The 17520-nt window shown below is 38.7% G+C and overlaps 2 protein-coding genes across 4 annotated transcripts in view; one reads left to right on the top strand and one right to left on the bottom strand.

Annotated features, from left to right (window-relative positions):
• Positions 1 to 4161, top strand: part of reep5 (receptor accessory protein 5) — a 7858-nt gene extending 3697 nt beyond the window's left edge. Inside the window, exons 3-5 of the mRNA XM_016462502.1 lie at positions 2109 to 2247; positions 3249 to 3417; positions 3631 to 4161. Coding sequence (XP_016317988.1) covers positions 2109 to 2247; positions 3249 to 3417; positions 3631 to 3680 — 358 coding nt within the window. The 3' untranslated portion in view covers positions 3681 to 4161. The remainder of the gene's footprint in view (positions 1 to 2108; positions 2248 to 3248; positions 3418 to 3630) is intronic.
• Positions 4162 to 5291: 1130 nt separating this feature from the next.
• Positions 5292 to 17520, bottom strand: part of LOC107670034 (chromodomain-helicase-DNA-binding protein 1-like) — a 43105-nt gene continuing 30876 nt past the window's right edge. For 2 of the 3 annotated variants that reach the window (XM_016462500.1, XM_016462498.1), the window contains exons 25-37: positions 17326 to 17367; positions 17109 to 17242; positions 16605 to 16743; positions 16239 to 16389; positions 16001 to 16123; positions 15632 to 15775; positions 14357 to 14614; positions 13670 to 13774; positions 11913 to 12091; positions 11720 to 11819; positions 11524 to 11575; positions 10825 to 11059; positions 8909 to 9438 (exon numbers count right to left, since the gene is read on the bottom strand). In XM_016462500.1, coding sequence (XP_016317986.1) covers positions 9114 to 9438; positions 10825 to 11059; positions 11524 to 11575; positions 11720 to 11819; positions 11913 to 12091; positions 13670 to 13774; positions 14357 to 14614; positions 15632 to 15775; positions 16001 to 16123; positions 16239 to 16389; positions 16605 to 16743; positions 17109 to 17242; positions 17326 to 17367 — 1987 coding nt within the window. In that variant the 3' untranslated portion in view covers positions 8909 to 9113. Of the gene's footprint in view, positions 6214 to 7599; positions 7835 to 8298; positions 8351 to 8494; positions 8595 to 8687; positions 8840 to 8908; positions 9439 to 10824; positions 11060 to 11523; positions 11576 to 11719; positions 11820 to 11912; positions 12092 to 13669; positions 13775 to 14356; positions 14615 to 15631; positions 15776 to 16000; positions 16124 to 16238; positions 16390 to 16604; positions 16744 to 17108; positions 17243 to 17325; positions 17368 to 17520 lie in introns of those variants that run through there. The other variant, XM_016462499.1, reaches the window with a different exon arrangement.

Genomic DNA, 17520 nt, shown 5'->3' with positions numbered 1-17520 from the left:
AATAACTCTTTGTTTTATGTGTATATATATACACACACACACACACACACACACACACACACACAAAACAGGGTTTACAGGGTTAAAACATCCTGGTCTTCTCCCAAGACAAGAGAAGCAGTTATCTAATGCTCTAAATGAACAGTCTTCTGTCTGTTATCTAATATTAGTAAATCTGGAATGACAAACGGTGTGTCGAGAACGCAGACTTCAGGTCATCATATCAGACTGTGACTCTTCATGTGTTTGCAGAATCAAAGCCATCGAGAGCGCGACCAAAGAGGCTGAATATCGTCATGGCTGTCCAGGCAACCCAAATTTTCAAGCTTCAAAAAGTTAACGAAAACATCGTACAAGAAAACAATCCATGAATCCAGCAGTTTAATCCAAGTCTGCTGAAGAGACAGGATCTCTTTTTATAATGAACAGACTAATTTAGGCTTTTCTTCACATAGAAACATTGATCAACACACAAAATATGGTCAAAGGGAAGCTGAACTGTTTGCTTGACACGCAGGAATCGGTGAGGTTTGGTGTTGCGTGTCAAGCATGCACAGTTTCACTTATATCACAAAACAAAAACCTTTTCAGGGGACACTTGAAGCACTTTCAGATTTTGACGGTTTGAACTTTCAACCCATTAAACACACTGCTATTAATGTAATTATGAACAGAATTATGAAAATGAGTATAAATTCACAATCTTGTACCGTTATCAGGTGAAATGCTGAGAGACAGTTCAGGGTTAAAGAAGGCAAACCACAGAAGCCCGTGTGACTCCTTATACTCACTAATCTAGACATCACATGAAATTAACCCTATAAAGCTCTATCATATTTGATGCATGCATTTCTGAGGCCTCTAAATTATCAACATGATCAAAACTTTGCTGGAAAACCTGTTGTACTCTATTACATGCCTTTCTTACTGATGGTTCACACTTTTTTAGCAAGTAAAAAGCCTTGAAGTTTAATTGTACAAACATCCACCTTCAGCTTCTGCGTCGTGTGTCTTTTTGCTGTGATATCTTTACTGATTTTTATCAAGTAAACGTAAGAATAACTTTCATATTATTAGTAATATTTCAAGATGATAATTTACTAGACTGAAGCAACTTTTTTTTTTTACTTATTTGATTTTCCATTCATCACTTTTTGAAAAAATCATGTTAAAATGTATCAAATATGATTGAGGAATGCGCACACATTAAAAATCATGTCAAACAGCGCCTGATTACTGGACTAAGTTATCTTTTGTGTCTGATTGCGCTAATACTGTCAAAAACACACAAGGTTTACATATAAACACAGCTGGTTATGTCTAAAGTGAAAGTAAACAGTTGAGAAAAGAACAGATGAGTGACTGTATATTAGATGCATTAGATGTCTTAAAGTGACAGCAGACTAATAATCCTAAACATGCTGCCGCTTGCCATTAAAGGGATAGTTCACCCAAAAATTACATTTCTGTCATTGTTTACTCACTCTCATGTTGTCCCAAACCTGTATTGATTTCTCTCTTGTGCTGAACACAAAAGAAGATATTTTAAAGAATGTAGGTAACCAAACAGTTGCTGGTCCCCAATGACAGAAAAATACTATGGAAGTCACTGGGGACCAGCAACTTATGTTCAACAGAACAAAGAAACTCATTCAGGTTTAAAACATCTTGAGAATGAGTAAATGATGACATAATTTAAATTTTTGGGTGAACTATCCATTTAATGTTAATAAAACAAACAAAAAAATACACAGAGAAAAACCATTCACTGCTCTGACTGAAGAACTTTAATAGCATTTTGTTAATACAATTTCTTGAATGCTACTACTAAATACACCTACTGTACCTGAAAAATAAAGCACTGTTTGTTGTATTTGTATATTTACACACACACACACACACACACACACACACACACACAAAACAGGGTTTACAGGGTTAAAACATCCTGGTCTTCTCCCAAGACAAGAGAAGCAGTTATCTAATGCTCTAAATGAACAGTCTTCTGTCTGTTATCTAATATTAGTAAATCTGGAATGACAAACGGTGTGTCGAGAACGCAGACTTCAGGTCATCATATCAGACTGTGACTCTTCATGTGTTTGCAGAATCAAAGCCATCGAGAGCGCGACCAAAGAGGACGACACCAAATGGCTGACCTACTGGGTGGTTTACGGCGTGTTCAGCGTCGCCGAGTTCTTCGCTGACATTTTCCTCTCCTGGTTCCCCTTCTACTTCCTGGGAAAGGTATTGTACAGTACATAACAGTATGTTAGCTACAGTTAAATGCATTTTATTGTAATAACATGTCAGTCATGTTGATTTGGACTTTTCAGTGCATTCGTAAAGTAACCCTGGCAACAATATTTCACCTGTAATTGTTATTATTTAATGACAAATACAAACAATTTCTTAATTTTTTTATTGGTGCATGACAAGAATGGGGGGATTTTGGCATGAGATAGTTATAATAAATAGTAAAACCATTTTTGAAATGATTGATAAGCATCACAAATGCAGCAATTAATAAGAATAACAGAAAATATTAGATTAAAGGAATAGTCATCATCAAGTCAGTGCAGGGCCAGTATGAAGAGAAGAATGAGAGAGAAGAATATTTGATTAATGTTAAATCATAAACGCACAGGTGGCCAAATACAAGATGTTAATTAATAGAATTTAGTTCATTAAAATTACCCTGAAGATACAAATCAGAAGAAGAATCGTGATGTTTCTAGACCAAAGGATTCAAAGTTTAAAACTAAAAGAAAAGGTTGGTGGTTGTCAGTATGGTTTAGAGGCCATCCTATCAAGTGTGCCAAACCTTATTTTCCTATTAACATATTTTTGATCATTACTGACTTTATTGACTTATTGAAATTAGATGGGAGAGATATACATTTTCTGAAAATATCACAATGCTATCAAAAGCTATAGCCATTTAAAGGTGGTGTCTTCTGATAAATACGTTCGGGCTAGACGTGCCCACACTGAACTACAGTTCAACCTGATTTTGATCACTTTTGATCCAGTGATTTAAGGCCCCTCAGTTTGAGGTGCCTTAAGATTGACGATTGAGGAGTTACAGCCCAAACACCTTTACTTTAGTGCATTTTGTGCTTGAACCCTTAAAAGAACAACTGTGTGAATGGACAGTGGGCACAACATTAATATTTTCATATGTAAAATGAATGCTTTTCTAATATGGAGTAGACTGTAATGGCTTTGCTTCTCTTTTGGCTCGCTAGTGTGCTTTCTTGGTTTGGTGCATGGCTCCCACTCCATCAAACGGCTCTGTTCTGATCTACACAAGAATCATCCGGCCCTTCTTCTTAAAGAACGAAGCCAAGATCGACAATGTGATGAAAGACATCACGGATAAAGCATCAGAGGCGGCAGACAAGTTTAGAGATGAAGGTGAAAACCAGATGCAGTTCATGCATTTGCTGTTTTTGTCAGTTGAGTTGGTTTCCGATTGGAGAAATAGCAATTAAAAATGCATTTGAATATAATAGATCGTCACTGACAGATGATGTTTCATCAGTGATATGTCCAAGCTCTGTGTTTCCTTGCAGTCTTTAAAATCAGTTAGGAACTCTTGTTAATCCAGTCTTTTATTTTGTCTTGCAGCCAAGAAAGCCACTGCCAACATTATATTTGAGGAGAAAAAGACCTACTAAAACCCACAGCCATTTCAACTGCTTCCTGTCCTACAGGATGACGCTCGCCTGAATAAATGTTGCCTTCATATGCTCTTATTTTTCAAACGCCTGGAAGTGGGTCATTATTGTTACTCCCTTTGCCTTTGCCTGTCTTTAAACCTGTGGCAGCCGTATTAGATACATCAGACAGCCAAGTTACCATAGTTGTGGGTAAGACATTGATCATGTTACAAGATATCCAGTGATGCTCACCCTGCAGTGCTTCAGTCTCAGTAAACTTCCTTATCTTTCCTATAGACAGCATAAGCCTTTGGCTTGTAGTAGAAAGTCATCAAATAGTTTATCTCGCATCTTAAGCTCATTTAACATTATGCATTCTAAGATGTATTTATGTGTGAAAAGATTTTTGTTTGTAGAAATGCCTCTTCTGGTAACATCAATGGAACTGTAAGCATATGAATCATGCATTTGACGTCAACTATTAAACTATCGGAAGACATGGGCTTGACGGTCTCATCACTTCTCTGTCTGTTAACAATCAATAATTGAGATGCTGTAAGCTGGGTTAACAAGCAAGCTTCTCTTCCTATACTCAACTAGTGAAATCATGCTGTAGGTTTTTCACTTGTGAAATAGTGTAAATTGGTGTCATCAGCAATGTTTTCACTTCTGCTCATTTCTGTAACCACACAAGTCAACTTGTGCAAGAGGACAGAAGAAATGCATTTGCACTCGAGTCTGAAAGCAAGAGTTGAGCAAGAGCAGAACATCATGCAGATGGCAAAACTCCATGCTTTTTCTCTGGCATGTTCAGTTGTAGTTCACATGCATCAAACAGCAGGCTCAAGGTCAAAGCAACATACTTTAAAATGGTAAATGAGGCAATGCATTGCTGACAAAAGTAGCACTCAAGTTTCCTGGCATTAAAATCTATCATACTGAAATAAGCAACACCATCAGCGACAGTTTGTGAAATTTACCCAAAAAGAAGCTTGTATTAATTGGTACAGACAATCATCATCAAATGCTTCTGAATCATAAATCGTAAAATGTACTTCAAAGCACACTAAATTACATTAAAGCCAGATTACAGGTGAAAACAGTGATTTGAGTTTAATGACTTTATAAACGATGATATAAAACAATTACTTTAAAAATCCATGCATTTTCAGTGTAAATTTGGATTTGAAATATAGGAGATCTATGTACATCAGTATGTCCTGTAACAGCATTCTGACTTACTTGGGCCAGTCATCAGAAAAACACTCGGGCTGCATAGAAAATATTACATTATTGCCAACATTTATAGAAAACAAGAGGAAAGATCATCATGGAAATGTTCTAAGGAGAGCTCACAAGTGCCTCTAGCTACGATCGACCCTTTCATGTCCTTTTTTTGTTACACAGCTTGTATTTTTTGACATGATGCTGTTATAAAGTGAGGCCAATTCACTTACAGATAGAGAGAAACCAAAGAGGAGATCAACAAACCAAACGATCCTACAGAACGAATACACGTGGAATATTTACCCCATTTCATGATTCAAAACTACTGAGATTAAGAAACGTCAAAAAAACCAAGGAAAAGAGGAAATAGCCTGAGTCGATGGGGAAATAGTTAAAAAAATACCAGCCTGAGAAAAGCCCATTTGATTTACTTTATACAATAATTTACAGTAGTACAATGTGGAAAAAGTGACATTATCTGATGCGCACTAAAAATAGTCCAGATTATTTTACAGCCGAGGCAGATTTAAATAATTCAAGCATGATGGAAGGAAAAAGTTACAAATAAAAATTGGTAAAATGGTCACAAAACACTGTAAACGAGGTACTTTGGAAGGTCAGCCCCAGTCCTTCAGAACAGAAACCCCTCAGCGGATAAAGACGACACGCGTTTGTAGCATCCTTTCACTCAACACTTCTTAAATAAGCTGCATCGCGTTTATATACGGCTGTATGTCCGGATCCAAGTAAAAAAAAAAAAAAAAAAGGAAAGTAGTCAATTTATAAAAATAATAATAAAAAACAATTAATCTGCAACACCTACGAAAGAATGCAGCTAACTCTTAAATACAAAAATATGTGATCTGTGTTTCTCGAAGGTGAGTAGGAAAGGGTGGCACTCCCAGAGCCCCAGTGCAGCGGCCGACAGTCCCCTAAGGCATTTCCTGTGTGTTGTGTGTCTATGGCTAATCAGAAGCGAGTGGAGCGGAGCGGAGAGTGTTATGTCTTGCGGCCGCTCCAGACCTGTTCGGGTGTGCTTCTGTGGTCAGACGAGTACTCGAAGGGCGAGCGGTGGCCCAGCGGAGAGCGAGAGTCGTATGGGGAGCGCTGGTCTCGGGGAGAGCGCGGCCGGTGCTCCATCTGCCAGTCTGAATGGTAGCGGTAGTCCCGGGACGATTTGTGATGCGTGTAGTCGGAGGCAGAGCGGTGCTCAGAGTGGAAGCGTTGTTCGGAGTGAGTCCTGTCCTTGGAGTTGCTTTCTGAGCGGTGCTCTCTGCTGGAGCGGTGCTCGTCTAGCCTCCTGTGCTTGCTGTCGCTGTAGTATCTGCAAAATCAGTCAATGGTGACGATACACTCAAGCATGACACATCACATGACCTTTAACTCACAAAACAAACAACTTATAAATAATGCTCTGTATGATCTCAGAGTATACATATGAACATTAGTTGTTGTATATTTAAATAAATTCAAGAAAATGTACTTTTAAAAGTTTAGTTTGATATCGATTCATTATTTTGTTTATCATTGTATTACAAATTCTCTTTTAGTGCTCAAGAAATTCAACCTTGCACATCTAGGAACTGCAGATGTAATGGTAGCCATTGATTTCCATAGTATGGGGAAAAATACTATGGAAGTAAATGGCTGCCAGCAACTGATTGGTTACCAACATTCTTCAAATTACCTTCTTTCGTGTTCAACAGAGGAAAGAAATTCATAAGGTTTGGAACACGTGGAAGGTGAGTAAATGATGACACAAAGGGATAGTTCACCCAAAAAAGAGAATTAAGGCAAGACCAGTAATAAATATGAAACCTTATAATTATCAGAAAAAACATGTCATTGTCCAATGCCAATTGCAAATTTAATTTTAAGCATTTACTGGCCAGTGATATTGTGCATCTCTAAATTGTCCTCAACATCGTTCATATTCACTGCATTTTCATACATGGTTCACATTTATGCTCATAACGGTTTCACAGCAAACGTCTTGCATTCTAACTTTGTACACACACACCCTCATTTGTGACCCTGGAGCACAAAAGCAGTCTTAAGTCGCTGGGGTATATTTGTAGCAATAGCCAAAAATACATTGTATGGGTCAAAATTATCGATTTTTCTTTTATGCCAAAAATCATTAGGATATTAAGTAAAGATCATGTTCCATGAAGATATTTTGTAAACATCCTACTATAAATATATCAAAACTTAATTTTTGATTAGTAATATGCATTGCTAAGAACTTCATTTGGACAACTTTAAAGGCGATTTTCTCAATATTTTGATTTTTTTGCACCCTCAGATTCGAGATTTTCAAATAGCTGTATCTCGGCCAAATATTGTCCTATCCTAACAAACCATACATCAATGGAGAGCTTATTTATTCAGCTTTCAGGTGATCTATAAATCTAAATTTCTTAAAATTGACCTTTATGCCTGGTTTTGTGGTCCAGGGTCACATTTTAGGTCAATTGTAAGTTTAAAAAACTTGTGTAATTGGTAAATCATGGCCACAATTGACCTAAAATGAGGGAACAAATTCATTTGTAGCCACAATATCCTGTTTTTTCCCTGCATATCATGTGTTTCATACAAATCACCCCATCCACAAAATGAAAAAAGCTGCATTTGTACCAAAGACTGTATAAGCTGCTAATGTTAAGCACATTTTTAGAGTAAAGGCAAACAGAAAAGCGCGTGTAATGACCTGCTGTCCTGTCGCTCTCCTCTCTCTCTGTACTGGTCTCTCTCTCGCTCTCGGTGGTCTTTGCCGTTGCTGAAGGAGGAGTAGGGTCTCTTCCTGGCATCGGAGCTCTTCCTGTACGAGTCGCCAGCGTGCCGATCTTTGCTGTGCTCATGGTAGCGAGATGAGTGATGTCTGTCAGAGCTGTAGCTGTCTCTACTGCTGTCGTCCTGCTGGGACTCCTTTATCCGCTCAACATCTGCAAAAACAACAGCATTCAGTGTGACAGATTAGCAGAAATGTGGCAATATCCATACACCATTAAAGCTGCAGTAGCAACAGATTTTTTCTTCATATGACGTAGATCCAAGAGAAACTATAAAAAAAATAAATAAAAATTAGGACAGGGACTTGGTTCATCCATCGGTTGTTGACTAGACAGAAGCAGATCTGAATGAGAGCTCAGTCTATATTAAAAAGGGGGTTTAAGAAGATTACATACACAAGTGATTACAGCATACGTCACCAGAGAGATGCTGTTACATCAGATCAAGATATGACATTTTGATGAAAAACAAACATGGATGGATGAATCATTCCCAATAAGATCAATAAAACGAGTTTAGAAAATAGGGTGATTTTTTGAGACTTTAAGATCAAATGTGCAATATGCATGGAAGTTAATCACCAATTAAATGGACACAAAACGGAGAGCAGACATACCTGCATGTTTAAAGCTTTGTGCATTTACAGTGCTAGTGTTCTGCTCCACTGCCTGAAACGAAACAAACATCGCACACTTACGATATCCCAAAGATAAAGATATGAATAATATTATTACAGCAATGGACACTAATTCAGCAAAAACATACAAAGTAACTACCATAACAGAGAATCTTTGAAAATATTGTGTCCAAACCTGAGCATTTTCTTGTCTTTTCTTGATGGCGTGTTTGTATAGTTTATGCAGTTTCCTTGCATCAAATTCCGTGAATTTCGAAACAAATATCCACAGGTTTCTGGAATTTGGGAATAAACAAGGTATTGATAAACTCAATATTAACATTCGTTTATATATTGTGCATTCTAAGCTGCTGATGAAATGACCGTACTTCCTCCACTGTTTGATCTGTTCGGGGTTGGTGTATTCTCTCAGACACTCGGTGATGTGATCTCCTATTTTGATCAGGCACTGACGCGTGTGCTCCAGCTGCTCGCGCTCAGACAGACCCTTCTCCGGTCGATCCAGCTGCTTGAGTGCTGCCTGTATTTCCGGAGCCAAGAAAAAAAAAAAAAAAAAAAAAAGGAAAGTAGTCAATTTATAAAAATAATAATAAAAAACAATTAATCTGCAACACCTACGAAAGAATGCAGCTAACTCTTAAATACAAAAATATGTGATCTGTGTTTCTCGAAGGTGAGTAGGAAAGGGTGGCACTCCCAGAGCCCCAGTGCAGCGGCCGACAGTCCCCTAAGGCATTTCCTGTGTGTTGTGTGTCTATGGCTAATCAGAAGCGAGTGGAGCGGAGCGGAGAGTGTTATGTCTTGCGGCCGCTCCAGACCTGTTCGGGTGTGCTTCTGTGGTCAGACGAGTACTCGAAGGGCGAGCGGTGGCCCAGCGGAGAGCGAGAGTCGTATGGGGAGCGCTGGTCTCGGGGAGAGCGCGGCCGGTGCTCCATCTGCCAGTCTGAATGGTAGCGGTAGTCCCGGGACGATTTGTGATGCGTGTAGTCGGAGGCAGAGCGGTGCTCAGAGTGGAAGCGTTGTTCGGAGTGAGTCCTGTCCTTGGAGTTGCTTTCTGAGCGGTGCTCTCTGCTGGAGCGGTGCTCGTCTAGCCTCCTGTGCTTGCTGTCGCTGTAGTATCTGCAAAATCAGTCAATGGTGACGATACACTCAAGCATGACACATCACATGACCTTTAACTCACAAAACAAACAACTTATAAATAATGCTCTGTATGATCTCAGAGTATACATATGAACATTAGTTGTTGTATATTTAAATAAATTCAAGAAAATGTACTTTTAAAAGTTTAGTTTGATATCGATTCATTATTTTGTTTATCATTGTATTACAAATTCTCTTTTAGTGCTCAAGAAATTCAACCTTGCACATCTAGGAACTGCAGATGTAATGGTAGCCATTGATTTCCATAGTATGGGGAAAAATACTATGGAAGTAAATGGCTGCCAGCAACTGATTGGTTACCAACATTCTTCAAATTACCTTCTTTCGTGTTCAACAGAGGAAAGAAATTCATAAGGTTTGGAACACGTGGAAGGTGAGTAAATGATGACACAAAGGGATAGTTCACCCAAAAAAGAGAATTAAGGCAAGACCAGTAATAAATATGAAACCTTATAATAAACATGTCATACATGTCATTGTCCAATGCCAATTGCAAATTTAATTTTAAGCATTTACTGGCCAGTGATATCTAAATTGTCTAAATTGTCCTCAACATCGTTCATATTCACTGCATTTTCATACATGGTTCACATTTATGCTCATAACGGTTTCACAGCAAACGTCTTGCATTCTAACTTTGTACACACACACCCTCATTTGTGACCCTGGAGCACAAAAGCAGTCTTAAGTCGCTGGGGTATATTTGTAGCAATAGCCAAAAATACATTGTATGGGTCAAAATTATCGATTTTTCTTTTATGCCAAAAATCATTAGGATATTAAGTAAAGATCATGTTCCATGAAGATATTTTGTAAACATCCTACTATAAATATATCAAAACTTAATTTTTGATTAGTAATATGCATTGCTAAGAACTTCATTTGGACAACTTTAAAGGCGATTTTCTCAATATTTTGATTTTTTTGCACCCTCAGATTCCAGATTTTCAAATAGTTGTATCTCGCCCAAATATTGTCCGATCTTAACAAACCATACATCAATGGAGAGCTTATTTATTCAGCTTTCAGGTGATCTATAAATCTAAATTTCTTAAAATTGACCTTTATGCCTGGTTTTGTGGTCCAGGGTCACATTTTAGGTCAATTGTAAGTTTAAAAAACTTGTGTAATTGGTAAATCATGGCCACAATTGACCTAAAATGAGGGAACAAATTCATTTGTAGCCACAATATCCTGTTTTTTCCCTGCATATCATGTGTTTCATACAAATCACCCCATCCACAAAATGAAAAAAGCTGCATTTGTACCAAAGACTGTATAAGCTGCTAATGTTAAGCACATTTTTAGAGTAAAGGCAAACAGAAAAGCGCGTGTAATGACCTGCTGTCCTGTCGCTCTCCTCTCTCTCTGTACTGGTCTCTCTCTCGCTCTCGGTGGTCTTTGCCGTTGCTGAAGGAGGAGTAGGGTCTCTTCCTGGCATCGGAGCTCTTCCTGTACGAGTCGCCAGCGTGCCGATCTTTGCTGTGCTCATGGTAGCGAGATGAGTGATGTCTGTCAGAGCTGTAGCTGTCTCTACTGCTGTCGTCCTGCTGGGACTCCTTTATCCGCTCAACATCTGCAAAAACAACAGCATTCAGTGTGACAGATTAGCAGAAATGTGGCAATATCCATACACCATTAAAGCTGCAGTAGCAACAGATTTTTTCTTCATATGACGTAGATCCAAGAGAAACTATAAAAAAAATAAATAAAAATTAGGACAGGGACTTGGTTCATCCATCGGTTGTTGACTAGACAGAAGCAGATCTGAATGAGAGCTCAGTCTATATTAAAAAGGGGGTTTAAGAAGATTACATACACAAGTGATTACAGCATACGTCACCAGAGAGATGCTGTTACATCAGATCAAGATATGACATTTTGATGAAAAACAAACATGGATGGATGAATCATTCCCAATAAGATCAATAAAACGAGTTTAGAAAATAGGGTGATTTTTTGAGACTTTAAGATCAAATGTGCAATATGCATGGAAGTTAATCACCAATTAAATGGACACAAAACGGAGAGCAGACATACCTGCATGTTTAAAGCTTTGTGCATTTACAGTGCTAGTGTTCTGCTCCACTGCCTGAAACGAAACAAACATCGCACACTTACGATATCCCAAAGATAAAGATATGAATAATATTATTACAGCAATGGACACTAATTCAGCAAAAACATACAAAGTAACTACCATAACAGAGAATCTTTGAAAATATTGTGTCCAAACCTGAGCATTTTCTTGTCTTTTCTTGATGGCGTGTTTGTATAGTTTATGCAGTTTCCTTGCATCAAATTCCGTGAATTTCGAAACAAATATCCACAGGTTTCTGGAATTTGGGAATAAACAAGGTATTGATAAACTCAATATTAACATTCGTTTATATATTGTGCATTCTAAGCTGCTGATGAAATGACCGTACTTCCTCCACTGTTTGATCTGTTCGGGGTTGGTGTATTCTCTCAGACACTCGGTGATGTGATCTCCTATTTTGATCAGGCACTGACGCGTGTGCTCCAGCTGCTCGCGCTCAGACAGACCCTTCTCCGGTCGATCCAGCTGCTTGAGTGCTGCCTTCACTGGCCGCATGCGCTCCTTACACTGACAAGCACACGATACAGATGCAATCAGCTCACACCAATGTCATTTATAAAAGGAGACATCAGCTCTGTATGAAACCAAGTGATCTGCATACTTGGCAAAAAATAAAAAAGACAAATTTCACCAAAAACTGAGCAGTCTGCATATTCTTATTAACCACTTAAGTTTAAGTACCCAGGAAGAACAGTGGTTACTAAATCACTTTAGTGAATTAGTGTTTGCGATGTGGCTTTGAATTTTCTTGAGGATAGGTTTGGATTAGAACGGATCAGAATCCATCCCATCAGCTTCCAGTGCTTTAAAGCAAAGAGGAAGTCGACAGGGTTATCATCTCACCAGAGCCACTCAAGTCAAGTCAAGTCAGCTTTATTTATATAGTGCTTTTAACAATACAGATTGTGTCAAAGCAACTGTACAGCATTAAATAGGAAAATAGTGTGTCAATAATGCAAAATGACAATAGTAAACACTCAATTTTCAGTTAAAGGCAGTTCATTAGTGGTTCAACGGATCACAAATCTCACGGTTCGGATCATATTACGGTTTTTGAGCCACAGATCGGATCGTTTTTCGGATTAGCAAGAAAAAAAAAATCTATTCTATCTTGCTTTCCATAAGTACGATACCACAGCAAAAGCTCTTAGCCTAAGAAGGTTCAACCATTATTAAAGAGACAAGTGAACAGCCAGTAAAAATAAGAACAAATAGGCTACACAAATTACAAGCATAGATAAATACAACAGAACAATGTTACAAATAAGGTCGGTAGTATTCAGACACAGAAATGTAATAATTAAGTGTAAAATAAAACTGCATAGTGTTCACTGAATAAATTAAAAACAGATTCATCTTAGTCAAAAAACGTGTTTTGTGGTTTGATGAGCATAATGACAGCAGCAGGTATTATTAGGCTGCTGCCCCTTTAAGATCTGATGCACAGATCCAATATAGCCTAATGATACACATCCGATTTCTTTCTCAGCTCGTTCACTTAAGACACAACAGACTGCATTTGCCACAATGATTGTCGAGATCGGTATTTTGTCATAATTTTATGTGTATATGCATCTGTTCAAAGGCAAGGAGTGAATGAGATAGGAAAGATGGTTCAGTTCGGTGTTCGCGCGCAGTCAAACGCGCCTCTCTGCGTGTGCGAGCTTCATGTGCGGGTGTGATAGAAAACAGTGCGCGAGTAACGAATCGAGTTCCATTTCGCCGTTTCTTTCGCTAGAATGGTTGAAAATCGCTTGCGTGTGTAAAAACGTACAACTGATAATCTTTCACTTTATTAAGGTTAAATATTGCAATTAATCCGCGGACCACATGCGTGCCGAACCGTGGGGCTTGGTCCATACGAATCACGGATCAACTACGATCAGTTTAACCACTACAGTTCATCATTGAATTCAGTGATGTCATCATCCAGCTCAGCTCAGTTTAAATAGTGTCTGTGCAGTATAGTACTTAAATAGTATCTGTGCAGTCACTCACTTAGTGACGCCTTCCAGTGTAAATAAGGCTTCAGCCTGAGAATTGGCCATCTAAAATAAAACATTCAGTGAGACGCCACAAACTCACCACGCTAAAGGTTTTCTGGTCCAGTTCTTCAGACTCCTCAGACAGGGGAAGTGCATCTCCTCCGGAGGGCGTGTGCACAGGGGTATCGGCTTTCACCTCTACAGCCTGAGAACACAGTCAACGGCTTTTGAATAACAACTCATGCAAATGTCCTATATTTGGATACAAAGACAAAAAAAGACACTAGGATGTCTTAAAACCTAGCAAGTTGCCCGGAACAGCATTTTTGCAATCTTTGGCATGTGAAGGTCCACTAGTTGATGGTCTGACTGTCACATCAATAGCCTGTTCAAATCTGTCAAAGGTGTCATACTCATTGGTTCAGAATGAAAAAAGAGGGACAGACTTAACTCCTCTGATACTTCTCAACGATTCTGTCACATGAGGCTTGCTGAAATAACACCATGTTTACACATCTCGACTGCTATGAAAAACATTACACAACATATGATTATTAACAAAGACGGTCACAGAATAACCCTGGGATGAGCGACTAGTCCGAGACTGAGAGCATCATGTTTGAATGAGTGAGACGGAGTGGAGTGGTTATGCAAAAGTGGAATTTTTCTATTAAAAAAATAAAAATCAGCTAATTGGATGCAGGCTTGACTCGCAATGTGCCTTTGATTTCCAAAAACGCTGTCTAGGTAGGCAGCTAACTAGTTGTGTGATTATGAGCATTGTGACCTTCTCTGCAGGAGTCTCTTCTTCAGGCTCTTGCTTCATCTCCTTCTCTTTTGGTTCCCTCTCTTTGCTGTCCAGACCCTCCTCTTTCTTCTCCTTCTTAATCTCTTTTTTGACCACTTTCTCCATGATGTCCTTCTCATCGGGCTCTTTATCCTCCGGCTCGTCCTCATCAGACTCTTCATCCTCATCCTCCTCCTCCTTTACCGACCGCTCTGACACACATGCTCTTCTGTTGGGTGGCTTAACTGGAGAAGTTTCCTGGAAGAACACAAAAAAAACACTTTAGCACAGGTGATGAGTGGGACTTTATTCTTTCATCAAGGTTGTCAAATTGTAAAAGACAACGTGTATTTTTTCAATATAACCAAGGTGGAATGGACCTTGGAGAAGGTGGAGAAGGATGTTAAATGCCTGGCATGGGAGGCTTTATGCCACTGTAAAATATTTGGGGCCACTGTTTTAAGGCATGGTTTTGACATGACAGCCTATAAAAAAAAAAGCTTTCAATAATCTTCGAATAGAAAGGTTTGGACTGTGTCAAGTTTGATGACAATACAATGAATGCTCTAGGACAGTGGTTCAACCTTTTTCACTCGAAGGCATTCACTCTAACCCATTGTCCAAAACAATATTTAAATACCTAAGATATTTGTGGTACTTCTGCTGTAATGACAAAGTGGTGTGTGTGTGTGTGTGTGTGTGTGTGTATATATATATATATATCACATTACACAATTAAATCACACATAATTATAATACTTTAAAATTATATACATTTTATTTAAATTAAAACTACTAAATTCTGTAGTTTCAGATTCAAGAACTGAATTTTCTTCAAGGTTCAGTAATGCATTTATATAACTTTTCTACTTGTTTGTGATCATGGGATAAGGTTTTCAAAATTATTTCACTTTCAGATTTGATTAATGCCAGAATTCAAATTTTTAAAAATTCTTAATATTTCTAGGTTTTTCAAAACCATGAGAACCCTGATTCCTAAATAAAAATGACAGTTGTTGAGGGAGTGAATCAAGGAATATGTCAGTTTTTATCTTAATAGCTGAATTAGCTTGTAAGCTTTAGCTGTTTTAGCTTAAAAAAAAGCTTGTTTTGACATATAATAAATCTTAAGCCATCTCATAGCCCACTTGTAAGTGTGCTGAAGCCTCCGTGGTTGAGAACCACTGCTCTAGGAGTTGTTAGCATAAAGATAACAGCAACGGCCTCAGCCTCTACCCTCACATGGTACACCTGCACTATTACAGCAACACAAACCTTTTCCTCTTCCTCCTTCTCATCCTCTTCTTCAGAGCTCTTATCTGATGGCGGTGCAGAGGACAGACTGTTCGTCACATCATCCATCTTCGGCTTTACCGCTTTATTCTTCTTGCCCCGTGGTTTTCTCTTGCGTGAATTTGCCTATAGAGCAGAAGGAACATCAGTGATTGTATTGTACGATCAATATGATGTATGATCACAGAACAGCAAATGAAATTGTATGAGCTGTTCACGGACAACGTAATTGTAATAAGTAACAGTTTAGCCACTTTACAGAACACTGTTTGTTGCTTACGTCTGCTTTTAGTGAGCCAAGTGATGTTGTGTAGTAATTAGTGAGGATTGTGTGTAATCTGCGTGACTCACTGTGCCGGCCTGTTTCTGTGCTTCCTTCTTGGCGAGGTCTTTGCTCAGTAATTTGATGAGGTAGTCAGCTCGTGTCTGCAACTGTTTGGCCTGTGGCTTCTTGTCAGGGTCATCAGGAAGGAGCTGCAACACGTTTTGTAACAACATATCATTTAAATGCCATACATAATCACTAAGGACAGAACAGTGTAATGGCATATTAAATCAAACACCACTGATTCTCCATGCGTTTCTGCACCTTATGTGTGAGGTTGAGGTCTGGGTCCATCTTGATCATCTCCCAGCTGCCATAACCGTACTCATAAATCCCAATAAGCAGGCTGGAGTCGTCCTCTTTACCCCACTCAATGTCAAAATGAGCTGCCTTTGAGTGGCATGGGATTATATACCTATAAATATTTACAAAATAAATAAAAAGATTGCCTTAAGTCATTTTTCTGCCCTCACAAAGTATAAAATGACAAAATACAGGTTAAAAGCTTAATGCTGCCTCAGCAAAGCCAAGCAAAAAGACAACGGAGACAAACACTAACAAAAGAAAACGGTGTTGAAATCAGACTAGGGCTGCATGAATTGCACTGAACTCATGTGAATGCTAATATACCTCTTCCTCTCCTCAGGGTCAGCGGGAATGGCCTTGTGTAATGGTGCCAGTTCCTCCTCATGAGAGATCACCAGCTTAGCATTGACCTGAACCCCTGAGATCCTGAAGGTGGGTCCTTTCACCTTCCCTCGCCTGCCTCCTGATATGAACCAGCACAGAACAAAATCAAGTCAGGCCTCCAAATGGATTTCTTTAAAAGAGGGAGGGGGATTTCCCATCCTGAATGCTTCATATTAGGACGAATTTATTCACTTTGATCGGAGTGCAAAAGTTGTACTATTGTCTAACTCATGCAATATAATGACATCCAAAATGTTATAACTGCACCCATGCAATTAAATGTGCTCTTCATTTAGGTGAGGTAAACTCACATCATGACTGCAGGAATATGTGGACTGAGTGAAATGCACAAAACAATAATCCAGCCACAAATTCACGCCCTGAAGGCCATAGTTTACACAGACACCTCAGTAATCAGTCAGTGTGGTTTTGTGCTGCTCTTGCCTGAGCTTCGTTCGGGTCCACAGGGGTTCTCTCTTAGCGTTTTCAAACAGCCGTTGTGTACGGTCTCAGCCAGCCGCCGCAGATCATGCTCTGATTTATCCACCAGCTCAGCATCACGAGCGATAGCATCAAGCCTGCAATACGCAGACAGTCACATCAATGACAGAGGCCAACGTGCAACCATTACCATATAAAGCTATGAAAAACAGCTACCTACCTTTCTAAAGGGCCACCAAACTTTTTATAACTTTTGATAAACCTGTGTGGAAAAAAAGAGTTTTATAATAAACAGTATTCATAAAAAAAAAAAAAAAAGCAATTTCACATTAAAGTATAATGTTGAATGATTGGATTAATACATATTAATATTAATTAGAATATATATATATATGTGTGTGTGTGTGTGTGTGTG

The sequence above is a fragment of the Sinocyclocheilus anshuiensis genome, unplaced genomic scaffold (assembly GCF_001515605.1).
Source record: "Sinocyclocheilus anshuiensis isolate Anshui unplaced genomic scaffold, SAMN03320099.WGS_v1.1 scaffold664, whole genome shotgun sequence".
Classification (NCBI taxonomy): domain Eukaryota; kingdom Metazoa; phylum Chordata; class Actinopteri; order Cypriniformes; family Cyprinidae; genus Sinocyclocheilus; species Sinocyclocheilus anshuiensis.
Note: the sequence above shows the minus strand (reverse complement) of the source record. Positions and strands in the feature narration are given on the sequence as shown.